Source organism: Sapajus apella, unplaced genomic scaffold (assembly GCF_009761245.1).
Source record: "Sapajus apella isolate SASKATOON/1434 unplaced genomic scaffold, GSC_monkey_1.0 scaffold12, whole genome shotgun sequence".
Taxonomy (NCBI): Eukaryota; Metazoa; Chordata; class Mammalia; order Primates; family Cebidae; genus Sapajus; species Sapajus apella.
Genome location: NW_022436952.1, coordinates 21,713,555 through 21,739,927, shown reverse-complemented (window position 1 = coordinate 21,739,927; position 26,373 = coordinate 21,713,555). Strand labels below are relative to the sequence as shown.

At 44.6% G+C, this 26,373-nt stretch overlaps 1 protein-coding gene across 3 annotated transcripts in view; it reads left to right on the top strand.

Annotated features, from left to right (window-relative positions):
• The window catches only part of SHISA6 (shisa family member 6), a 330,100-nt gene extending 310,868 nt beyond the window's left edge, over positions 1-19,232 (top strand). For 2 of the 3 annotated variants that reach the window (XM_032280251.1, XM_032280250.1), the window contains 2 exons: positions 10,377-10,529; positions 12,984-19,232. In XM_032280251.1, coding sequence (XP_032136142.1) covers positions 10,377-10,529; positions 12,984-13,534 — 704 coding nt within the window. In that variant the 3' untranslated portion in view covers positions 13,535-19,232. Of the gene's footprint in view, positions 1-6,156; positions 6,214-10,376; positions 10,530-12,983 lie in introns of all 3 variants that reach the window. The other variant, XM_032280249.1, reaches the window with a different exon arrangement.
• Positions 19,233-26,373: the final 7,141 nt, after the last annotated feature.

Here is a 26,373-nt window from a genome sequence, read left to right as displayed (position 1 = left end):
TTGGGCAAAGTTCAGTGGAGATGACTCATCTCCATTCCAGTTCTTTCAGGTAGGACAGCTAGAAGGCTGTGGGTCAGAACCATCTGAAGTCTTGTTCACTCACGGGGCTGGCAGTGGATGTTGACTGTCAACTGAGACCTTAGCTGGGGCTATTAGCCCTATATATCCTTTTCATGTGGTCTGGATTCCCCTACAACTTGGTAGCTGGAATCTAAGGTTCTAAGTGTGCCAAAAGAAAGAGAGCTGGCTAGGTGTGGAGGCTCATGCCTGTAATCCCAGCACTTTGGGAGGCTGAGGTAGACAGATCACAGGGTCAAGAGATTGAGACCATCCTGGCCAACATGGTGAAACCCCACCTCTACTAAAAATACAAAAATTAGCTGAGCGTGGTGGTGTGCAGTTATAGTCCCAGCCACCCGGGAGGCTGAGGCAGGAGAATCACTTGAGCCTGGGAAGTGGAGGTTGCAGTGAGCCCAGATTGTGCCACTGCACTCCAGCCTGGCAGCAGAGTGAGACTCTGTCTCAAAAAAACAAAAAAATGTAGGGTTACTTCTGCTGTATTCTATTAATTGAGGCAGTCTCAAAGGCCTCCAGTTACAAGTAGCAGGAAAATAAATTCTATCTAATGAGGGGATAGCAAGGTTCTGGGAGAGCATGTGGGACTAGAAATATAACTGTAGCCATTTTTGGAAAATAAAATGTGCCACAGTCTCTAAAGACTGACTTTATATCTTCCAAACCCACATGACTGCCCATAGCAACCTAGTTTATGTGTCATGAGTACAGCCACACAGAAAGACCAAAACTCTCTCTTATAATGATGTCTAGTTTCTGGAGTAGGAACTTGAATTGACTTAGGTTAAGTCAACACTCATAGTTGGTCAAGTAGCTTGACACCTGGGGTCTGGGCTTCATGGAGATGACATGATCATACTACACAACTATAGCCGAGAAGAAAAGATATTCCAATGAAGGAATGACCATTCTATGAGAATGAGGAATGTCTTTTAGATAATTGGACAACCCATGAAGTACTACATAAGATAGAATATCCTCTCTCTCTCTCTCTCTCTCTCTCTCTCTCACACACACACACACACACACACACACACACACACACATCAAAAGATAAGCATAAAATAAAATGACACAGAAAGGTTAGATATAAAAGGATAGACAAAGTTTATCAGCCATGTGCAAACAAAAAGGAAGCTGGGCTAGCAATATAAATATCAGATCAAGTGGACTTAAAGGCAAGAAGAAGGCATTAAATAGGACAGAAAGGGGCCGGGTGCAGTGGCTCATGCCTGCAATCCCAGCACTTTGGGATGGCAAGGCAGGTGGATCACCTGACGTCAGGAGTTCAAGACCAGCCTGGCCAACATGGTGAAAATGCATCTCTACTAAAAATACAAAAAAATTAGCTAGGTGTGGTGGTAGATGCCTGCAATCCCAGCTACCTGGGAGGCTGAGGCATGAGAATCATTTGAACCCGGGAGGCGGAGGTTGCAGTGAGCCAGGATTGCACTCCAGCCTAGGCAACAAGAGCGAAACTCCATCTCTATAAAAAAAAAAAAAAAAAAAAAAAAAAAGACAGAAAGGGTTATTTAATGTCGATAAATGGTACACGCGACAAAGAAGACACAGATAGCGTCGTGAGCTTTTTGTGCTGAATAATGTAGCTGTGAAATATATAAAATTAGTTCTGTAACAAATACAAAGAGGAAATGACAGGAACACAAGAGTAGTGGAAGATCTTAACACATCGCCCTCACTCTTTGACAGATTAAGTAGGCAAAGAATGAATTAGGATGCAAAGAAACTGAATAATGGATTTCACAGATATAACAGATATCTGCTTTCATAGATATATGTCAATTTTGTACTCTACCAAAAGAAAATATATCTTTTCTCTAAGTACTCATAAAACACTTACAAAAATTGATTGTATATTAGTCCACAAAGGAAATCTCAGTAAGTTCCAAAAAGCATAACTTGTACAGGCTCTGCTCTCTGACCACAGTATAACAGAATAGAAAATTAGTGGCAAAAGTTCAAATGAACAAACCCAAACACTGAATTTTCACACTCTGCTAAATAACTCTTGGGTCAAAGAGAAAACCAAGGCTGCAATTACAGCTCATTTAGGATATAACAACAATAAGAACACTGTGTATTGTTGCTCATGGAATAGTGCCAGAGAGAAATTCATAAAGACCTTACATTGTGCACAGAAAAAAGTGAAAATAAATGGATCAAAGATTCAAGCCAGGAAATTAGAAAACAATACCAAACTAAACCAAAGAAAATTAGGAGGCAGGAATTAGCAAATTCAAAAGCGTAAAATAATGATTTGAAGACTTAAAAAATTATAGAACTGATATGTATAAGAGGCAATTCTGTGAAAGAGAATAATAATATGAATAAATTGCTAATCCAGAAAACACTAACACAGAAGTTTAAGAAGAAAGGGGATCTAACTTCATATATGGAGATTTTTGTGAGTGACATTATAGTTTTAAGCTGATGAAGTGTAAAATGTCCAATGGATTTTTTTAAAGAAAAATTGAAATTGCAAATTGAATTTAGAAGTTGGAAAGCTTGAATGAATCACTATGCAAGGATCGTGTTGCCAAGTATGGGAAGGCAATATACATAACATCACATAGCTTAGGATGTGAGCCTACCACCAGCCTGCCTGGGTTCACATCCCAGCTTCACCTGTTCAAGCTCCCCAAACTTCAGTTTCCTTATCTTTAAACTGGCAATGACAACACTATCTGCCCCCCAAAATTGCTGCTGTACAATTGATGAAGTAACACAAGCCAAGCCTTTAGCTCTGTGCCAATAGAAAGACCCGCCCCCTGAAAAGACACTACACATTTTTATTGTTGCATTCCTCCAAACATCCAAGAAACAGATGCTTCATGCTATACTGTTTCAAAGCATGCAAAAAGATGGAAGGTTATTCACCTGGCTTTACAAAATTATCTTAATACAAAAACTTGACAGGGTGAGCACAAAACGTACTAATTTTATTTATGAATACATATTTCATATGTATGTGTATATATATCACATATATATACACATATATATCACAAGAAAATAGAATCCAGTGTTGTAATAAAATAATAAGACATCAGAATCAAATAAGGTATTTCTCAGGAATAGACAGATGAATGGCTCAGAATGAGGAAATCTATCCATCTCCTGTCACATTGCTAGACAATTGACAGTGTGTTGACTAAGAAATGCTGCTTTTAGTTATTGGGCTAAGGAAATGAGACATGGCCAGAGATGTGTGTTCAGGGTTGTCTGATGTAACATTATTAAACTTCTAAACAATTTAAATACCAAAAATAGAGAACCTGCTTAAATATATTATGCTTAAATGATATACAGACATAGAGAATATTCTATAGAAAGAATATTGTGAAACCATATAAGATGTTTCAAATAATATTTCAAGACATGAAAATATATTCAAGATACATTCATTTCTTCATTAGGTATCAAGAAGATTAAAGTAGTATGTGCAGCATGCTTACATAAGTAAAAACTAGATATTTTTATCTGAGTGCACATGTACATGTATGTATAAGCATTTAGGTGGTTTCATCACTTTTACTACTATAAAAATGCCACAGCCAATTGTCTCATACAGCTGTCATTTTGCATACATATGAAGATTAAATCATGATATTTTAATGTATTTTGAGAACTACTGTCTGTGTACAAAATGACACGTCTACAAGATTATTCATTGCCATATTATTTAGATGGTGGTGTTGGGCATAAGGGTGTATGTAAGCGCTCATATAATCATCTAGAAGGGAAGAAAATAAAATACAACAAAACATCACAGTGGTTATTTTAGGGTTATTCTCATCCTTATACTTAACTTAAAAATCTTCTCCTTAATGCCAAGGTAGAAAAAAATCAAATGCTAATGAAACATTTTAAGTGAGGTTCAAACAAAAGGAAAAGGACTGTATTTGTAAATCAAGGCATATATTGTTGATAACTTCATCTGTTAAAAATATTACAAAAAAGACTATTAAGATATTTAAAGAGTTTTACATAGTGTCTGGCAAATGGTAGGCCAATAATATACATTCATTCTACTTCAGTCCCTATTTAAATGAAGATCGTTGTGAAGATGAGTTTTTTAAAATACCTGTGAAAGTGTTTAGCACAGGACAAGAAGCATAATTGGTTCTCAGAAATTATTAAGTGAATCTGAATTATAAATAATTCATTTCCTGGTGAAACCTAAACCCTGAGATGGAAGTCCAGAAATGTTTCTTACTAATTGCCACTCTCCAGAAACTCCAGACTGAATGACTTGGGTTTTTCCTACTTCTCTGTGATCCTGCCATATTACTTAAAACTGAACAAATAAACCAAACAACAACAACAAAGCCTCAATGGAACTAGTTTTCTTCTTGCTTCTGGAGGACATGCAAGAAAATAAATTTTTTAAATCCCTTTGGATTCTTTCTTCTTGCTTAAATTCAGGTCCATTGTAGAATTGTTTCAACCTTTGGCAAAGTTTCTTTCCTGGCTTTAACCTAATCTGTCTTGGGGAGGGACAGTATCTTATGGGAGAAATTCCAGCCTTCTTCCCAAACCCACCCCCACTGGAGAGTGTGCTTGACTGTTTAGAGTCCAACCTTCACCGAGGGAATGCTGTGATGATTCCACTGTTGGGAAATTTTCTCTGGTAGGAATTTACAGGATTTGTATGGAAATTGAGAGTAGAGCTAAAAGAGGTCTTGATAAAAAGATCTATGGTGGGCATGGATTTAGGAGATGACTACAGGTAAGAGGACTTTGGGATACACTGGATATGGAAGATGAAAAGGGGAAAATGGTGACAAGTTTCACATTACAGGCGCAGGGAACATCAGTACCATGGACAGAGGCCTGGACATCAGAAAAAAATAAAGAACTCACTTTGAGGCTTAATGATTTGGGGTGATGGTAGGAATTTCAAGGGGGTGACCATAAGCATAAAATCTAACCCTACAGATCAGGATGGACCTATGGCTAGAGTTGTAGATTTGAGAAATATTAATTTGGGCAAGCGGGTGGAAACCTTGGCATACACCTGAGCTCTTCACAAAGATGCCTGAGCATTATGAAGCCCTGGTATTTAGAGAATAGAAGAGGAAATGAGATACAGTGAAGGAGCTATGGACTGAGTAGTCAGAGTAGAAGGCAAAAGGTAGGGAAGAAGGCTTCAGTAACAAGATGTAAGGAAACGAAAGCAGATATTCTAGGCTGCAAGGAAGACAAGGCTGTCATCCAAAACAAAGGCCGCATGCCCCCTCTTCCCTTTGCTTTAGTTGAAATCAGATACATGCAACAATGACAATCAAGAACATAATGTTCAGTTGAAACAATAATAGAATGCTGGAGTGCACTGTAGTGGTCAGCCACATTTTCATTCAAACAATTTTAAAAGCTTTTGGAATGCCTTGAACTTCATGCTTTGGCAACTGTAACTGTGTTAATTGTGTGGATTATTCCATCTAAGTGGGCTTTTGCATTACTAATAAAGGAAATGCTTTTGAACTGTTGGGCTGTGCCATTTAAAGGCAGGACGGAGCCTAAAGTCCAGGACTCCTGATCTCAAGCAGTGGACAGCTCATGTCAGCTTGCTGCATCTCAGGGTGCGTCCAGGCACTCCTGTATAAAGACCTAGAGACAAATAGAAGCCCCTATAAAGTGGAGGCACCTTAAGTCAGGGCACCCTCTTTTTGGTTTACCACATCCTAATACCTACCACTCAAATCTGCTTCCCCTGTTTAGTTCCCCTACCCTATACATGCATGCAAGACTGCCAAACACTCCCTACTCTCCATCCTTCTCCTCTTCAGCCCACCCCTATGAAGCCTCTACAGCTGGTTAGCCTCATCCAGAGATGTGGGTGGGTCACCATGGTGACAAAGGAAGCCCTGCTGCAGAAGGAGAGAGACAGAAACAGCAGGGGATGTTTCTTGGAGTCTAATACAATGACCTCTGCCTTTCTTAGAAGTGCTTCCTTTAAGTCAGAGAAGCACATTAGAGGTAAAGAGAGAGGCTGCTATGTTGGAGAGATGGTGGAATGCCTGAACTCTTCTTTAAAAATTTCTTTTCTATGATTTTCAGGTGATCATCAATATAACCATCCGATTTTGAGCAGTGCTACCCAGATCCCGCCACATGGTGAGAGATGATGATTGAGAGCACTCTGCATTTCCTCCTCCTTTCAAGTGGCACCATTCTAAGGACAGATGCCTATCAGGGCATCAAACACATGGTCTTTAACTCACTGAAGCTAAGGAGGTGCAAGGAGCCATGGGCCCATCCTCCTCCAGGGCCACAATGCTCTTATCTCAAGTCTGTAGGCTATTTTCCCCTTGGTGTTTCTGTCTCTGATATCAGAATGATCTCCTGACGTGAAGGAAGGGGTCTAGAGCCATTTCTACTTGCCACCTGCATCACTTCTTACAATCATAAATTCTGGATGTACACTGCAAGGAGTGAAACACCCTCCTTTGCCCAAAGCTATCTGTGTTATCATTTACGAAGGACATGAGACTTGGTTAAACGACATTGATATCCTCTCCAAACTAATTAAGATTTGATAAGACTCAAAACTTATTTGGGCTTTAGCCTCTTGGCAGAAAAAGAGGCTGAAAATTGTTGAGCAGAGGAGTGTTAGTATAGCGCCCATGGGTTATAAAACCCTGTTTCACTCTTAGATTATAATATTCTCCCACAAGATCACAGCTGAACAGAGAAAAACTATTTTTGGCACCTGCTCAAGACTTGATAGAACATATGACAGCCATGTAAATTGTGAACTATCAGTCATTTTTGTCTCTTTGCTGTGAAAGAGTGAAAACATCATTAAAATTTTAGTCAGAAAAACTCAAAACAATGATAAATCCTACAGGCCACCTGGTAGAGAGACCTACTATGGTCATGTCAGATTTGCTGTGCCTCAGCATTGAAGTTGAGGGATATTACAATCAGGAGGAGGAGAGGGGAATATTTTCTGTTTTTGTTGTTATTGTTGTTTTGAGACCGAGTCTCACTCCATCACCCAGGATGGAGTGCAATGGCACAATCTCACCTCACTGCAACCTCCACCTCCTGGGTTTGAGCTATTCTCCTGCCTCAGCCTTCCGAGTAGCTGGGTCTACAGGTGTGCGCCACCACGCCCGGCTACTTTTTGAATTTTTTAGTAGAAACGGGGTTTCACCATATTGGACAGGCTGGTCTTGAACTCCTGACCTCGTGATCCACCCGCCTCAGCCTCCCAAGTGTAATGCTGGGATTACAAGCATGAGCCACTGCACCGGCTGGAGAGGGGAATATTTTCATGTGCTATGCTCCAGGTAGAAATAAATGATGAACCCAATAGTATCATCAGATTTGTCAGTATGTGGGGTCTAAAAAAATTAGAACTGGGAGAAACTGGGGAGATCAGTTAAAAGAGGTAGATACCAGTGGTGATGATGTCAGCGGGAAAACAAAGGATGGTTGAGATACGAACGCTTTTGAAGAAAGAATAGGAAAAACTTCCTTACTAACTGAATATGGCTGATGAAAGTCAATGATGACATTGATCAGAATAATGAAGGGTATTATTAACACAATCCAAGGAATCGGGGAAAACAGCCAGTACGTATAGGGGATGAAGTTGTCAGTGAGTTTGGATCTGGACACCTGGAGTTAGCAAGAAAAAATAGTCAACAGGCAGTTAGGAATGCAGACATGAAGTCTGGAGGGAGGTTAGAGCTGAAGATGTGAGTGAAGCTTTGGAGGCAGTAACAGAAGCCTTGGGAGTGGGGGCAACGTGTGCTGAAAGAGAAGTGCAGAAGGCAGAGGCAGGGAGTCTGAGGCATGCCCACAGTCATGGAAGCAGCTGCAGGAAGAGCCAGAAAAGGCATGCAAGGAGAGCTCCCACTTGCTCAGTCATATTCCGAAAGAACAACCACTGAGCTAATCTTCCCCAGAAGGAGCCAACACAAGCAGGCTCCTGAATACAACAGGAGGAACCATTCTTCCCTCCTTCTCTTCCTGTCTTCTCTTTTCCACCTGGTGCAAGGAGAGGGGAGTTGATGAGACCCGGTCCCTGCCCTTGAGCAGCTCACAATGTAGTGGGAGTGGAGTTTTCCCTGCATTGCTTTCTTGGATGTTTCCTTCTTTCCCAGGAGCTGGCAGAGTGACTATCAAGAGAGGAGGGGGCCTGAGTCTACTTAATTAGTGTTCTACAAAGAGCATTAATTGGACCCTTATTCTGGGCCAAGCACTGTGAAGGAACCAAAAAAAATTGGAAAGCAAGACCCTGCTGTCAAGGAGACTGCAATATTTGGAGATCCATGATCCCAACTCAAGTCAAATTATTAGAGATCAGTTAGACACTAAACTGGGTGGAACTGACTAAACGAGCAATATAGGCTTGAATAACATATATTATTGTGTGCTAAAAAAGATGTGACATTGGCATAGCAAAAAGTCTTGAGTGAGGGGAAAATTTTATAGAGAAGAGTAAAGGAGGCATTTCCATAGGAGGGAGAGTGTGCAACGGTGACCCCATGAAGGCAGAAGGTGAGGGAGAGAGTTGGCCTTGGCTCAGGCGTATGTGCTGGAACACAGTGGTGGCACAAGAGCACCCAGAAAGATTGCATTGGCAAGTGAGTGAGCTGACTGATGCCTTGTTGAGGGTATAATGCCCACAGGTAAGGAGGCCCCTTCCTCTCCAGCATGGCCAAATTGAACAGACGAGTGCTGAGAGATGAGTGGCTATTACCCCCTCCGAGGAGCAGCCTCCCCAAGTTCCTGCTCACTCCACTTCCTGGCACCTGTCCTGATGCATGGCAGGGAGGCTCATTCTGTACAGCATGTTCTGATGGGGATGTAGAGCACCCCCCACCCCCTCACATATGTAAGGAGCTGGCATGAATGCCAGCTCACTGGCTGAGCTTCCCTGGCTCAGTCCCAGTGTTGGGGTGACAATTCAGGCAGGAAGGGCTAGAGAAGCCAGGAGTTCCCTGTGTTTGGGGCTGCCCTTGGACAATGCCTAGGAGGGCTTCTCTCTCTCCCACCTCTGCCACGGTCCACAGAATTCCTGCTTTCCATGGTGCAGCACTCTCTTTGCCAAGAGGTGTGGGTCCAAAGTTAGAGCCTGCCCCCTCTCGGAACTTCTTTGGCCTTGAGGTGTCCCAACCAAAGAGGATGCAGGAATGATGCAGCCAGACTATAGCCTCCCAACTGCCTCACTTCCGGGAATGGTACCACCGTTTCCCATGGCAACCACTCACTGACTGCTTGCTGTGGCTTCTCCTCCTCAAGTGTGTCAAGCACTGAGGCATGCTCGTCTTCTTCCCCAGGATCTCCAGCTCTTTCTCTGCCCTCATCGTCACCGCCTCCCTCACCAGCCCTACATGCTCCCTCTCCTCTCCTGTGTCACTCCTCCGGCCCTGAACCCAGCGCACACTGCACTGTGCTCCCATCAGCCATCCTCTCATCTCCCTTTCACCTTTTCTTCCACTTTTCCTTCCATTCCTTTCCCCAGGTCTGGAATTGAACAACACTCCTTTCCATCTCTTCAGATTCTTGTATCTCAATGCTATATCTCAGGTAAAGGAAGGAGAAAATGGGGATGAAGTGCTATGCATCTTTGTCTAGATTCTTTCCTCCAGCAGCTTAGAGACGGCTAAGGGGGCTTCAGAGAAAGGAATAAATAAGTAAGATAAAGTAGCTCTGTGACTCACTGTGGCTTGTCAGGTGCAGACTTTGGCATGGAAAAAGGAGCTACATGAGATGTGGAAGGATGCCATGGAGGGAGCATGGGATGGGTCTCAGTGGAGCTGGATTCCGGACCCAGTTCTTCTATGAGTACTTAAATAGCATAAGTCACTCCATCTCCTCCAACTCAGATTTTTCTGAGCCTGAGAGCTAGGTTTGCCTAAAGCTATTAGGAAAAGGACAGCACTTTCACAAAGAAGTAACAGATTTTATGATGCCCCTCAGCTCCACCGGGCTTACATTTTCAGCAGATAGCCCAGTGATGTACTAGGAGAGAGAATTTGCTCCTCGGACCCAAGAGTCGAGTCTCCCATTCACAGAATGGTAAACTGTCTTGGTGGCGGCTAAAACAGCATCTTCCCCTAGGCTTACTGACAACTGGAACTGAGTATGAGGGAAACTGAGCCAACAGTATCACCTGTGTCCTAGCACAGAGGTCTAGGAAAGCAGGATGGGGACTGGAATCAGGGGTGAGGCAGAAAGCAGGGGAATAGAACCTGGACCTATCACCTTTGCCTGCCACAGACATGGTCTTCATTAACACAAAACATCCCTCCCTTTTCTTTCAGAGAAGCCACGGATGAACAACATCCTGACATCAGCCACCGAGCCCTATGACCTCTCCTTCTCCCGCTCTTTCCAGAACTTGGCCCACCTGCCCCCATCCTACGAGTCTGCAGTAAAGACCAACCCCAGCAAGTACTCATCTCTGAAGAGGCTAAGTAAGTTGAATTTCCCCCAAGTTGGGGTCTGTCTCTGGAGCTCCAAGATATCTTCCTATGTCACACTCTCTTGCTCCATACCCCACAGGACAGCTGTCGAATACCAAGAATAAAGGAGTTGCAGGATGAAAGAAGAGAGTAGACAAGCCCTTTGCTTTTGTTCTTTATGGACTGAGTCCATTCTTCCTGTACATAGAAAGAAGGCCATGGAATCCTTAGGTTCACCTCCCCATATAAGACAGCCCTCCAACTCATGCACAAGTTTAAATGCAAGAGAAAGCCTCCCCAAGTCCCACACCCACCTGCCTTCTTCAAACCATGGGCCTGCCTTGCTGTATGCCCTATATTGGATAGAGGCTAGCAATGGCCACAGCTTTCTCTGAGATCCCTCCCAGAGACCCACAAACTAGTTCTCTCTCCAACCCAGCCAACACTATCTTGAGGACCTGAGATCCTTCACCTCCCATGCATAAACCCCATTTCTCCAATCCAGTTGTTTATCCTGTGATGCCAGCTCTGCCTCTTGAGTCTGGAGACACTCTGGGCATTGATGGGTTGAAGATACAAAAATGTCAAGAAAGTTCACTGAGGGACAGCTCTTCCTCCCTGGCTTTCTCGCCTTGGACCTTCTCCTTCCACTTTCCCATGAGTCTCTTTTGATGACTACCCAACTGCAGTTGAAGCCTCAAAGGCTGAGCATTTGCCTGAAAGCTTCAGGATAACCTACCCCAATGGAAGTATAGCCCAGGTCCACATCGGCCACATCCATGGTGAAACATTGAGTCTCTGTAGCTAGAGACGGGACTGTATGATAACCTGAGGAATCTGGTGGATGTCCCAAAGTGATGAAATTTGGCTCAAGAGGAAGGATACCCATCAGCGACCCCTCTGCACCAACTGAGGAGCAGGCAGAATTCCCACACTTTTGCAGAGATCTAGAAGGCCATGTGAGATCTAGAAGGCCTCATTTCTGAAATTTGAGGCAAGGCAGATTTGTGTGTGGCCTGTAAGTTCAAGTAGGTTTGTGTGTAGCAAGCAAGTTCTGGGCAAATTCAAGGGTGTGGAGAGCACTGTGAGCTTAGGAGGGCCTGCTGGACAGAGAGGAAGGTGAAGCATCTAAATGAGGCACACTTATAGGATTACTCCAGCCAGCTTGTGTTATGGGCACAGGTGGAGTGTGTGTAGGCTGATTATGTGGCTGTGTAGAGACTGCAGGCCCAAGTATTGGTTTTCTATGCATTGGCTGTTACTACAGAGAAGGTGTTACTATGTTCCTAAGTTACCAGTTGAGATGCTGATCACTACTTATGGAGGTCTCTCTGGCAGACTCTGAGTTAACGACAGATGAATAAAATGTACTCACACACACTAGAATACAGTGAATTTGAGTAAGCTAAAGACGGTCATCAGCTGCTTTCAGAAGGCAACAGCAGCTAACTGATAATGGCTCCTTGTCTTCCTCATGTTTATTTAGTATAGATTTAATAACAGAGGTTCTAAATCAACACGCTTGTGGATAATTAACACAGTTACAAGAGTAGTTTTACGAATGACAAAAAGTCTTCGTTCTGAGGCCTAGAGTGACATGGTTAACAAGTAATTCTTCTTCAACCTCCTCCTGAGAAGGTCATCCAGCACAAAGTTTACATGAGTAAACAGAGACAAAAGAATGTGAAGTAAACAGACTTAACTGAAGAAGCTTTTCTTGTCTCTAAATCTTCACCCTATGACTTAATACACTAAGGTAAGAACTGGCTGTCTCCAGCCCGTTCCATTAAAACCTTTCAGCCTTCCAAAAGGTTTGAAGCTATCATCTTACAACTTTCCCTAATATTTCCCTATTATTTTGCCAGCCACCCTGAGTGAATCCCAACAACCAGTTAAACATTTTCACAAGTGTTTCCTAGTCTGAGCATCTTACTTTATTCTAGCAGGAGGCTGGCTCTGGACCTCGTCAGGAAGCTGCAGGAGCTACTATTTGGATGTTTTAGTAAGACAAATAGCCATTCTGTTTCAGGACCACGGTGCATAGATACAGCCCAGGACCAGAGGGAGTTTAAGGAGTTGGGCTTGCCATCAACTCTGCCCTCAACACACTGGGGATTCTGAGGAAGTCCCTTAATAGATCTCTACTCAAGGTGGTCCATGCACCACAGGCTTTTAGCATTGCCTAGGAGCTGGTTAGAGATGCAAGCTCTTGGGCCCACACCAGACCCACTGAATTAAAATCTGCATTTAACAAGCCCTCAGGGAATGGTTTGCACATTCAATGGGAAAATACACCCTTCACCCGTCTGGGCCTCCAGGTCCTAATCCACAACTAAGGGAGTTTGACTATATTATCCCTGAAGATGGACAGGTCTGTGATGGAGCAGGAGGGGTGCAGGGTTCTATCTGAGTCCTGGCTGCAGGGTCACCCCAGTTGCCTTCTCTCACTCTGTCTCTCTCCTGCAGCCGACAAGGAGGCTGACGAGTATTACATGAGGCGGCGGCACCTGCCCGACCTGGCTGCCCGCGGCACCCTCCCACTCAATGTCATCCAGATGTCCCAACAGAAGCCGTTGCCACGGGAACGACCCCGCCGGCCGATCCGGGCCATGTCCCAGGACAGGGTCCTGTCCCCCGATCGGGGCCTGCCAGATGAGTTCAGCATGCCCTACGACCGCATCCTGTCCGACGAGCAGCTGCTCTCCACAGAGCGCCTGCACTCCCAGGACCCGCTGCTGTCCCCGGAGCGGACGGCCTTTCCCGAGCAGTCGCTGTCCAGGGCCATCTCACACACGGACGTCTTTGTGTCCACACCCGTGCTGGACCGCTACCGCATGAGCAAGATGCACTCCCATCCCAGTGCCTCCAATAACTCGTATGCCACCCTGGGCCAGAGCCAGACGGCAGCCAAGCGCCACGCCTTTGCCTCGCGCAGACACAACACGGTGGAGCAGCTGCACTACATCCCAGGCCACCACACCTGCTACACAGCCAGCAAGACCGAAGTGACCGTGTGACCGGCGGGGCAGGGCCGGGGCTGCTAGGCATGGCAGAGCAGAGCAGGGGCCAGGAGGGGCCGGGAGCAGAGCTTCTAGCCTTGTCACTCTCCCTTCCCTCGTCCCCTCTGTAGGAAGTGGGGGTGGGCCACCTGTGCCCAGAAAGCCATCCCCCCCGGGATATAGCCCCGATGGCCTGGTTCAATACACTTAGACCCAGGACCAAGAGCAATCGCTCTTGCTCCTCCAGAAGAATCAACGGGGAGTGAGGAGGGGGCCGGACCCCATTCTTACCCCCTACCACCTTCACAAACTCCCTTTCCGTCTTGCGCCTCCTTCTCCCCCTCCTGGGGACTCAGCTACAGGCTCTTGTCAGCAGAGACCCTTGCCTGACCCTGGTCCGAAGCTGCCTGGGTTTGGAGGGGCCAGCGGGTGTGATCAGTGGGCTGACCGAAGAGGCTAGTTGGTCTCATTCATTTACCTAGAACCACATCACAGAAATCTTCTAGTGCCTAAAAACTGCCTGCTCACTCTCAGAGCCAGGGAGCTGCTGTGTCCATAAGCACAATATTGATTCTTTTCTTGCCTGCTGGAACTCTCTGGTCCCGACTGAGTGGCCCTTCCTTTGCTGTCCCCAGAGGGCCTCACCCTGGCCCTGCACCCCTCCCGTCAACCCCAGGACCTGGAGGGGTTCCCTTCCTTCAGCTGCCTCCCCTTTGGTGGGAACCCTGCCCCCTTCCAGCTGACTGCCCACCCATAAGGACACTGGGCCTGTCCTTTTAGGGGGCTGTGCTCCTCCCCTGGCCCTGAGGATTTCACCCTTGAGTTCTCTGGGGTTTTGGCTGTAGCCTTCCCAGAGGGGAGTGGCGATGGGGTGCCGGACCTCCCAGACACCCGATTATCTCCACACTCCCTCCTGACCACACTCTAGGTCTGACCATGACTGCCACTCAGGCCAACTTCTCCACCCCTGCTCTGCTCCCAGGAGGCACCTGCGGTGGCCAGAAAGCCAGGGTGGGGAGGGCCACTGTGATGTGCAGAGTCTCAGGGGCTCGACATTCGCATCCTGCAGGGCTCCACCTGTCTCCCCCATACACCTTCGGCAGTACCCAGGCAGAGGCTTCTAGAGAGCGGCTGTTCAGCCCCCAGACAAGAAGGACAGGAGGTGGTAGTCCTGCACCCTGCCCACCCCTCCTTCCTTCCCCATCTCCGACTGCCTGCTCAGTTCAGGGCTCACTCCTACTTCCTGTCTCCCCTTCCCCCACCACACTTGCCCCCCTGCAACCTCATTTCTCCTGGCTGTTCCTTCTTCAGACCCGCGCCTCCTCTGGATCAAAGGGACAAAGACCTACTAGCAAAAGCAAACAATGGTCCTCCAGGCAACTGGCCTAGGGGCTAACTGGGCAGGTCCCCACTGCATCGTCCCTTTCTGCTGGCACTGAGGCACCTGGTAAGACCAGGGTTCCTCAGCTCTGTTAGGGGGCTGCCACTGTCCTCCCACCTCAGCCTCTTCTCCGCCTCCAGCCTGGGGATGGGCTTGATGTGATGGCCTCCTGGGGAGCTGACTGTGAATCAAGCAGCGTCCACTCCCCCAAGACCATAGAGCCTGGTGAGGGGAAGAAGGAGTTCCCTCATTCTCAGGGCCAGGGCATCCCCTGGGTTGGGGCTGGGGGAATCAGCTCCAGACTACTGGGTGAAGGTGTGATAACTACGAACAGTCAGATCCAACAGCAGTGCCCTTATAAATGGGGTTTTACTTGCCCTCAGTTCTGCACTTATGGCCCTTTAAAAAGGCAAGTATAGAAGGAGAATTGCTCAGTGTCAGCCCTGGGGATTTTTAATCTAACCAAGTCCACAAACCACAGAGAACGCAATGAACTGTGTCCTTTCACCAATTCCAAGAGTTCCAAAGCTCTCGTCTCCTTCTCCCCTCCCCAGGGTGTGCCTTCCAACACGAAAGGGAAGCCATCACGTGAACCTTAGGGGGACGAAGTCTGGGGGTTATGAAAGCCACCCTCAGCCCCCACACTAGGGAGGCAATCCGGGAGCTGCTCTCTCTGCTTTCCTCTCCACAGACACATAAACCTTCTTAAGGGCTGGTCCCTGTGGGTTTATAAGAGTTTGTTCCAGAAGGTGAGGCTAAGAGGGTTGGAAAGGAAGACATGAGTCTGAATAAAGCAGGTGTCTCCCAGCTGGGACCCTGAGCCCAGCACCTTTGAATCCTCTAATCTCTGGCATCCCTTGAAGGCAGGATGCTGGTGGTGAGGGGAAAAGGACCTGAGTGGCTGAGAATGCCCTTCCCAGGTGTCTACACACAGGTACACACCAAACGAGAAAGCTGATGCCATCTCCCACGTCAAAGCTTCTCAGCACCAAGTTCTCCAGCCCCCAGGGGACACTTTTCCCCAGGGGTCCTCCCCAAGCCCTGTCTCCAACAGGGTGTCTGTCTGTCTCAGGGGTTGTTTGATGGGTTGATTCCAAGACATTTCTCATCCCAGCCTTACCATGTCTCATCCCAGCCTCTGATGTCAGTTGGGTTGGAAAATTCTACAGCAATGCTTACTTCTTTTCAAGGATTTCTTCTGCTTCACCTTTGGGTCTAGAAGCAAGGAATGGAGGGAGGGAGAGGAGGAGGAGGAAGGGAGGGAAGGAGGGAAGAAAAAAGAAATAGAGATAGGCTTACAAACTTCTCTAACTCAGTCCCACATTTCAAAATCCAGAAAACTATGTTATAGCTGGGACGCAGAGGTATCCCATTTATTCAGCTGTCCCATCCATCTACATGGAACAGGCAAAGCCACATCTCTAGGCAAGTTCAAGCAGCAGATGAAAGGCTTCTGGGGCTGGAACCTAGATGCCATGATTTCCAGCCCCACCAGGCTGGTGGCCTCTACCATACATAGAAGTACCATCTACCCCTATAGTAAAAGCATCCCTCCCTCTCTCAAAGGAAGCCTAAAGCCCAAGATTTCCCTCTCCTTATTTTATTCATTCTTACACATCTCTATTGCTCTAACAGGAATGAACTAGAATCTGCACAGGTTCTCTCCTGCCCTGAAAATTCTGCCTGGTCTCCTTGGCTGTTGATGGCATCGAAGCTCTCACAATCCCTCTTGCACCTGCACCTTTCCTGTCTTGCTCCAGACTCCCGGCTCCATGCCTTCTTGAGTCAAAAAGGCTTTGCCAAGAATTCCTTAACCTCCTAACTGGGCTTCTGCCCTCAGAGGTCCCCAGTGTCTTGGGAGTGTCTAGGGCCATGGTTCTGCCTATTAGAAAGTTCCAACCTTGCCCCCATTTCACATTTCTCCTCCGCTCTTTTGACTCTCACTCCCAGAAACTCCTGTCTTAACTTCAGACTCCCATGCCAGGTCACTCTTTCCTTCCTCTCATCTCCCTCTTCTTCCGTCTACCTTCTTCCATTCCTAATTTCTTTTCCCTGGACTTGCTATCATCACCAGCTCTGAAAATCAGAGCTCTCAATGAAACCAATGGAAGAATAAGACATTCTTCGGGTCTTCTGTTTGCCTCGCTGGTGTATCCTTCACCTCCTGCCCCTGTGACATGATACACCAGTGCATGGAGCCAAGGGCTTTCCACCTCTGAGCTCTGGGAGGGAAGGGAATGGAGCTCTGGGTTCGAGACGTCATGGCCTGTGATGGTCAGTTTGGTTCCTGCCGCTGGCAAGTCCCCTGAAGCTCCCAACTCAGCCTGACGTTAGCGCAGAAGCTCCTGATCTGGCCAAAGACTCATATCCTTGAGGGCTCTCAGCCTCTTTTCCAACACACTTGCTTGTGTATGTCACCTATCCTCTTTTGTCCACAAAGACTTGAGGGCCTCCTAAGTCTAGCATAGAGGAACATCCATGCCAACATCCCTGCCATCAAACCCAATCCGTTTTCTTCAGAGATACCTTGTCTGTCACCAGCCTCCACCCTCATACTCCTCACACAGGCCACTGTGCCCTTGACCCAAGGCAAAATGAAAGGGCTGCCAATCACTCAGACCCCAAAAGGCGCCTGCCCTGAGAAGAGCTGGCAATGTTACCTCCCACATACATTCCTGTCATCCTCTCTGAATCTGGGAAATTTCGCTCTGGAGTATTTTCAAGAAAGCGCATTGTGTTTTAATGAAGTGTTTTTTAGGGTTCAAATGTTATTTTTTATAAATGCAGCATTTTAATGGCAGATTCAATAGGAAAGACATGTCTTCCCGGGCCCTATATTTGCTTTTGGAAGGCAGCATACTCTAGGAGAAAAAAGGCACGGGGCTGAGGCTCTGGAGACACAGCTTCCAGCCCTGGCTTTGTCTCCAAGGGGGAGTCATGTTCCTGCTCAGTGCCTCAGTTTCCCCATCTGCAAAATGAGGGGCTTTGACTAGATGAGCTGTGACGTTTCATTCAGCTCTTACATTGTAGAGTTTTCATTCCCTGCCAGCACCTGCTCTCCCCGTTCCTCCCCATCTCCACTGAGCTGCAAACATCCCACAATGCCTGCCCCACAATGATGTCCTAGACAGCCACCACACTCCTCACTAGAGCCTGGGATGGGCCTGATGGGCTCGGCCACCCAAGGATGCCCTCATACCTGAAGTTTAAGGGCCTACGCATTCAGCAGCTCACCAACTGTGTGCCATAGAAGCCCTCTTGTAGAGATACACCTAAACCATCCTAAGTGGCTGTGGAATTCTGGGGAATTCTGAGTTTGGAGCTTCTATTTTGAATATGATCCTTATAGCTGGAGGGAGGCGGTTCCAATTTCAAAGAGGGAGCTGGCTGGAGAGAAAGGTCTGGAGGTTTGCCCACAAGGGCATGAAGTTTGTACTTGAGGGCAGCTGGGAAATTCAAGCTGCAGAGGAACATGTGCACAGCCTCTGTGTGGCAATGAATGCCACGATCTCCCACTCTGGAACGTGTGTCCTGAAGACCAAGTCTGGATACTGAGGCTCCATTCCAACTGGAGGAGGAGGCATCACCACCTGGGCTGCTAGGAAGGGGCACTCATCCCATCCTGGTACCTTTCTAGCCCTTCCTCATGACACTGCCGTCCTCCCGGTGAAGGCTTGTGAAGCAAGAATGCAGAGTCCACGTTGTTATCATCAAGCCCATCTTGTAAATCAGCAAACATATTAACCTTCCATCAGTCAGAGAAATAATGCTGTGGCTGTGTGTTTCCTTAATGCCTTCCCTCCTGAGGGAGGAGAAGACCCTGCTCAACTTTGCTGCCCACCCTGCAGTGACCTCTGAATGCCACGCCATGGGAGGACTTATTCATTGGCTTCGTAGTGGCAAATATTCCTCTAGTTCTATAACTCAACTAGACATTTTGTAGTAAAGAATTCTTGAAATTCTCTAATAAAAAGCAATTCTTACTGTAATATTTTTAGTTTGGGGACACAATTTCCTAAGGGGGGGATTAATGAACATTTTTATGCATTAGCCCAATTTATGAATTCCATGTTTATTATATGGTAGTACTGATGAAAAGTACCTTTCTATCTGTATCTTTGCGGTTTCTTCATTATTCATATGTAAGCTTCATGGTGAGCAGTGCTCTAGTAACTGCTTCTCTGTACAAATCTCATCGTTCTACTTACCTGTCAAAGCACATTCTACATGTACTGTAAACAGACACACTTTAGTAAGATTTAGTCTTAAGGATTTTTTCCACTTTTGTCAGTAACAGATATTTATGGATTAAAAAATAAAGCTGTTTCAACATAACATGTGTCTCCTTAAGTAGCCACGTGCCGACTTTTAGGGAGTCAAACCCAAAAGTAATTAAAAAGCAAGAAAGAATGCAGAAGATCATTCTGCAAATAGGAGCTAGAGAACTTTTAGGGTGAAGAGAGTGTTTTAAAACTGGATTGTGCTGATGGTTATACAACTGCATAAATTTACTGAAAATCACAAAAGTTTATATTTGCAATGGGTAATTGTTATGATAGACCAATTAAACTACACTAATGCTTTCTACGATGGGTAATGTAAGAAATGTGGGAAGACAGGCCTAGGACAAGTGTCAATGGACAAGGTATACTAATTCAAAGCAGAATTATTAGGTTGGTGCAAAAATAATTGAGGTTTTTGCCATTAAAAGTTCAAACAGCTTTATTTTTTAATTAAAACTTTTTGTCATTAAAAGTAATGGCAAAAACCTCAACTGCTTTTGTACCAACCTAATAGAAGATCTGGCTCCATATCCCTCCTCATCTACCCCAGAACTATTTAATTTTCTTAGACATTAGGTCTTAGTCTGATCTTTGAGTTAGTCCTTGTAGTTACCATGGGTAATTGGAGTAAAGCCAGTTAAGTATCCAGGACATTTAACCCAGAAAATCAAATTGCACCATAAAAATTGATTTAGATTTGGAGTTTGTTCAAGACTGTCTTTCTCTGGACATGTTTTTAATATTATTTCTTTGGCACATGTTCAATTTTGCTGTTAAAGTTATCTGTTTAATGTTTCTGAATTTTCACCAGAGCCTCAATACTTAGGTTCAGCAAACAAAGTATTGCCAAACATGACAGTTGTCTAAACATCCAACTTCAGCACCTCCACAGTTCCTAGAATCCACAGTCAGTCACACTCTCTTACCAAATCCCCAACTCCCTTGTAAATAAAATCATTTTCATTGGATGCACTGGACTTATTGCCAAAAATCCTCTCATTCTCTCCTGTCACTGGCATTCATTACCTAGGACAAAGTTATAAACCTGTTTATTACTGTACATTATAACCCATAACCACACATACTCTGAAATGTACTTACTTATTACGACAATCACTACTGCAGTGCAATTACATCTAAGTTATACCATCTCTAACCTATGATGACTCACAGCAAGTACACACACACACACACACACACACACACACACACACACTACAAGTACAGGAAACTTTCATTAATCTATATCCATTATTGGAAAGAAGCCTCCATCCCCCCCCCCCCAAAAAAAAAACAAATTCTGAATTGGGTAATGTTTTTTAGAGAAGTGTAATTTAACTATAATGCTTACACATACATATAGTGACTAAATTAGACAAAAACCTGTTCCCTAATAGAAACTCTCAGGAAACCTTCGTTATTGAATAGGTAAGAATGATATATGACTAAAATTAAAATAGTCAAGAGGTATGTGTCAGAGAGCTCTCGATATGCTTTAATGGTGCTTCTAAAATACTTTAAAAGACTATTTCCTTAAATAGACTAAATATGTCCCTTTAAATATTCTTCACTTTAACAATTTGTTCAACTTTTTCTCTTTGGTCCTCAAAGGTAAACCTCAATTCAGACCCTGACCACAGCTGTCGCTAATTCCAAATCGGTGAGGTCTGAATAAAGGAGGTTTTAATACACCATCACTAACAAGGCAAGGGCAACAAAAAACTCATATTGGAAGCTGAGATTCCATGAGTTTTGGACAGCTTTTCACCTGCAGTGTTACTTTGGACACTAATTTTCTTCTTTCTCCTCTCTGGTTTGGCATGAGAACGAAGCTCAAACCTCTAGGGGGTAGCAAGGATTTCCTTCAGGGATCTAAAAAGACCTAGGATACTCACTGGGCTACAAATGTCAGGAACAGAAAAACCAGAAAGGGTTTGGGAGCAGAGGCTGGAAAATAGGTGAATTCAAAGTACCAGAAAAAGGGAATCAATGACTTATATGTTGGATATGTTTGCCAACGGCATCTCTGGACCTTGGTTTTCTCATATGTAACCATCGGAGAATTAGATAGACTCAAGATACTTTCTGTGTCTGATATTTTATCACTTAATTATCACAAAACAATACTCACATTGTAACTGGGCTTCTAGGTAGCTGAAAGAGCTTGTGAAGTACCCACCCTGCTGTCTTCCTCAGCCCTGTCCATCCTAACTTTCCCATCCCATGAAAACAGGATGCAGTTGAAGAACACTGGACCAGAAGTGAGGAGGCCTTGTGTCTTGTACTGGCTCTGCCAGAATTTCATTGTGTGATCTGGAAAAACTTATTTCTCCTCTTTAAATCTCAATATTCTCATTTAAAATGAAGTGAGTAGTCCAGATCAAGGCAGTCTTTAAAATGTGTCTCAGCTTCTTTAATCTCTGCTTTGGTGACTTTGCCAAGACTTGACAAGGAACTGGTGAGCTTAGCTGATGTGGATCATGGCAAAAGGGTAGAGTGGATATGGAGAAAGAGAAAACCCTTAGCTGGAGCCACCACTTACTAGGTAGTATCTTCCCCGTTGTCGGCATGGTCTACCCTTGTATCAACAAATGGCTATAAAGAGAGCGAAAATATTGAACGAGAGGAAGAACAAGGTCCTCAGGAAACTGTGTCTTTTGTTTGACTTAACTTTTTTTGTGATTTCCCAAAATCTACAAACGGCCTTTAAAAGAAATTTCAAATAATACAATTTTTTCACAGAAAGCTCTCAGCAGCTCACTATTTTACAGTGTTTTGCCATTAGAAATAGAAGTCACATGTGTGTTTCAGGACCAGTGCTCTCTCCACAAAGAAGGGAGAAGTTTTTTTGCCTCTAGCCTCTGTCACAAGTCCAAGTTCTGGAGATGTGTGGCAAACGTAGTATACTAAGGCTTTTGCCCTTATTTCCAAGTGTGTGCACATTAACACTTCTTTCTTGGAGCATCTAAAAGAGCTACTCTTACTCTTTTATCATCACAGCAATCATGGAGAGGATCTCCTCTGCTACATAAGGCAGGGGCTCCATACATTGCCTTCATTTTAGACTCAGAGAAAACTAAAAACTGTCATCTAATCCAGTGCTGCTCAAAGAACAGTCCCTACAGCAGCAACATCAATGTCCCTGGGGAGCTCATTGCAATGAGAATTCTCAGTGCCCACCCCAGACTTTCCAAATCAGAATCTCTGGCGGTGGAGCCCTGGAATTTGCATTTTAACAAGATTCTAACGTGACTCTATGCACATTAATGTTTGAGAAGCTACCATTTTGCCTTTTTTTTTTTCAGTTTTGAAATGTTATAACCCAATGACAAAAAAAAAGACTTGGAATTCTGAGGATTAGAGTAGCCTTGGTCTGTGCAACCTGACGATTTTAGGCAAGCAGCTTCAGTGACAAGATTAGAACAAACATGAGTGCACAGAGGATTAAGCCTTTGGTAAATGAGAAGAAAGCTGAGGCAGGGTGTATCAACTCAAAAAGTTTCATAGAAGAGAAATTACGTGACTATTAGACAGCATCATAAAGATGAATATTTAAAGATTCCCCAACCCAGAGTGTCAAAATTTAAAGACAAAGGAGAATAAGGATAAGTATGGGGATACACAACAACATCCATTTGCCGAGGCACAGGAGGAGTACAGAGTGGGCAGGGCTGCTCTAATCAAGCTTCTTGGGAAGGCAAGACAGCAGCCACGATGAGATGAAGAGAAAGGACTGCCCAGGGTAGGTTTCCTGGAGGGTCCTAATCTTCTTTGTAGTCTACGAGATAGAGTCATTGAATAAGGCAGGATAGGGTGGATTCTGCTATGGTAATAAATAACTCCCAAATATCTTTAAGACACCAAAGGATTATTTTTCACTCCCGCTTTGTTGTAGATTAGCGAGGACCTCTGTTGTACTTCCTCATCCTTACTCAAGAGAACAGAAATAAGAGGAGCAGCCTCTATAAGCAATGTTACCATCCCCATGGCAGAGAAAAAAGAGCACACTGGCAGTGGGGAGGAGGGGGAATGCCCCACAAGGACAATTAAATGGCAGCACAGAGTGGCACATACCACTTCTACTTACATCTTCTTGTATGAATCTGGCTACACTGTCCTACCCCACCACAGGGAAACCAAGAAGTGTGATTCTACCATATTACAGGATAATGGAAAATATCCAGTGAGCAGCACCAAAGACCATCACAGTCACTATGGTGCATTTAGAGCAAAAGATTGGGAATTTATGTAGACAAAGGTTCCCTTCCCTATCACCAGAGTAAAGCCATCAAAGTGTTCTTTTTTAAGGCAGGTGAAATTTTTCTGCATCTGGCTTATTATATATGAAGCCAGTGGTATGGGAGCATGTAAATGGAGCAGCCTCTTTACAATAAGACATCTATGAAAGGTTGAGAACATATCCCATGAATAGATCATCTACTCTTCAGTTCCAACCTCAGGGCTCCAGAGAGGACAGCGGACATGAAATGCTAACAGTAGATTCTGTGGAATCGCACCAAGATACTCTCTTTAACACATAATGATTTTAAACTGTGGTGGTTTCCACCCACCCCCACTTTCCTTTTGCCATGGTCTTTTCCTCACTACTCCAAACAACAGTCACCCTCCATCTATTCTGCCTTCAGGAAAAAGGTAGACAGACACCAGAGGAAGAAGTCTTTGTTCAACCTTGACTTTCAAAATAGACTTTTTTCCAATCCACAGTGCAAAAACTGTCATGCAATTGCAAGAGCCGTATGGTAGAAAGAGAAAGTGTTTTCTCAGACAATGAAAGCTGACCTTTCAGTATCAATGAGCCAAGCTTCGAAAGCTTGAGTTTTTACAATAAGCCACAGAGTAGATAGCATATAGAATGTGGTGGAAGAGCATGTCCTGCTACACAAGGCAAAGAGAAATATCCTCCTGCACTGGGGAAAAACCTCAGGTGGAATCGAAGAAGGGAAAATAAAACAAGATGTGAATCCCTGAGATGTCCTGACCCTGATCACCTACTATGGGATGGGCTGGTAGGAAAAAGGGGAGTGGGGAAAGTGGACAACAGAATCCTCCAGACAGATTGGAGAATCTGAGGGTAGGATACACTTCTGCCTGGCTTCCTGCCTAGATCTTTGGAGAGTACATTCCTAATAAATCTTCCATGCCATCACAACAGTGATGGAAGAAGCATGGAAATGGCAGTGAGACAAGACTACTATCTGTCTGGACAGAGAGATGGTCCTTTACTCAGCCCCAGACTTCCAGAGCTCCTAAGTGGTAATTGGAAGGCAAGTATCCTGGCTAGGGATTTAGAGGCTATCTCTAAAGACTGCAGATCTCAGAGCTCACAACAGCAAAAGACTACCATTACAGAGAAATGAAGTAAAGTACAAATCTACACATTTGAGTTCTAGCCATAAAGTATAAAACAGGCACACTATGCCCTGAGACCCAAAGTCTTCCAACAGTGGTCTCAAACCTTTTTGCCTCAGGATGTCTTTATACCCTTAAACGTTACTGAGGACCAAAAAGAGCTTTAGCTTGTGTAGGACTAGCAAAATACACTTATCATACTCAAAATATGGAACATTTAAAATTTATGTATTTATTTTAGATTATGAACAATAAATATATAATGCACTAACATAAATAACATATGATTATATAAAATAACTACATTTTTCCAAAAAAAATTAGTAAAAAGGGTGGAATTGTTTTACATTTTTTGCAAAGTTCTTTAATGTTGTGCTTGCTGGAAGATAGCCAGATTCTGATGTCTGCTTCTGCAGTTACTGTCTTGCAGTATCACACCTTGTGTGGCCCCCAAAGGCATCCTGGTGAACACGGAATGAAGAAGGGAAGCTCCAACAAAGGAAGTCGAGAGACACTCCCAATTTTTCCCCCTGCCACTGGCCAGCCCAAAGTAAAGCTGAGCTGAGGACTAGAAAAAGCTTTAGCTTTACAGTAATTTGGAAGTCATTAATATTACAGTGGTCTGGGACTACTGACTACTAATTATTAGGCTGGGAAATTACAAACTGACTTTCTATTTTCTAACAGTAACCTGAAAAGTAGGTAATAGGAGAAAGGAATGAAATTTCTTACTGGTGACACACTTGGGTTTACTTGGTTGGCCTAATGGTTACATAGCTAAACATGCCTGGCATGGGACCTATGCAAAATCCCCCAGATTGAGGAAGAAGGAATGCTGTACTAAAGACTTGAAGGAGGGGCATAAAACTGCAGGATTAAGGAACTGTATGACATCCTCCATAGACTACAATAAAAGAAGATAAGGCTTTTACAAATAAGGAACAATCTTCAGGAGAGAACAAGATAGGATAAAAAGGAAAAAAGATTCATGGACACCTGGATCTTTGTCCTTACATCAATCATCCTGGCCACCACTCTATGTCCCCCACACCTCTTGATAACAGACTTCAATCCTACTTCAGTCACCAGTGTAGGCACATGGTTCAAGCCAGACCAACTTCAGTCTTTTTCTTTAATTTCCAAACAGAATCTTAAAGAGAGAAAATTTCTTTCTTCTCAGGGACTAGACCTTAAAGATACAAATCTAGGGCTACCACAGTCTTGTCCTACACTATGTGGGGGAAGAAAAAAGGTGATGAAAGAGAGGAATAATGACAGCTCACATTCATTCAATGCTAACTGTGCACTGAGCACTACCAAAGCACTTTATGAGCATTAACCCATTGAATCCTCATACCATCTCTTACAAGATTAGAACTACGTGTGTCCCATTGCTCAGGGGTTTGCCCACATCCTAAGGACAAGGAGAAGCCATTGAGGGCCCATGGGATGTATGGGAGCAAGATTAAGGTTACCCTTCAGAGGATGACTAGAGCTCTCCTGTAGAATGTGGATGTGATGAAGTTCATGTTGAAAGTCAGGGAGACCAGTGAGAAGCAGGGTGGTATTATGCTGAGAGATCCACCAAATCAGAGCTTTAGGCCGGGCCTCCAAATTTCAGTTGCAGAGAGCAACACAGTGGTCATTTAAGGATTCTAAGTCATTTCCTGGTTTTTAAAAAATTAAACTGACTAGACGTGATGGGTGGCTCATGCCTGTAATCCCTGCACTTTGGGAGGCCAAGGCGGGTGAATCATCTGAGATCAGAAGTTCAAGATTAGCCTGGCCAAGATGATGAAACTTCATCTCTACCAAAAATACAA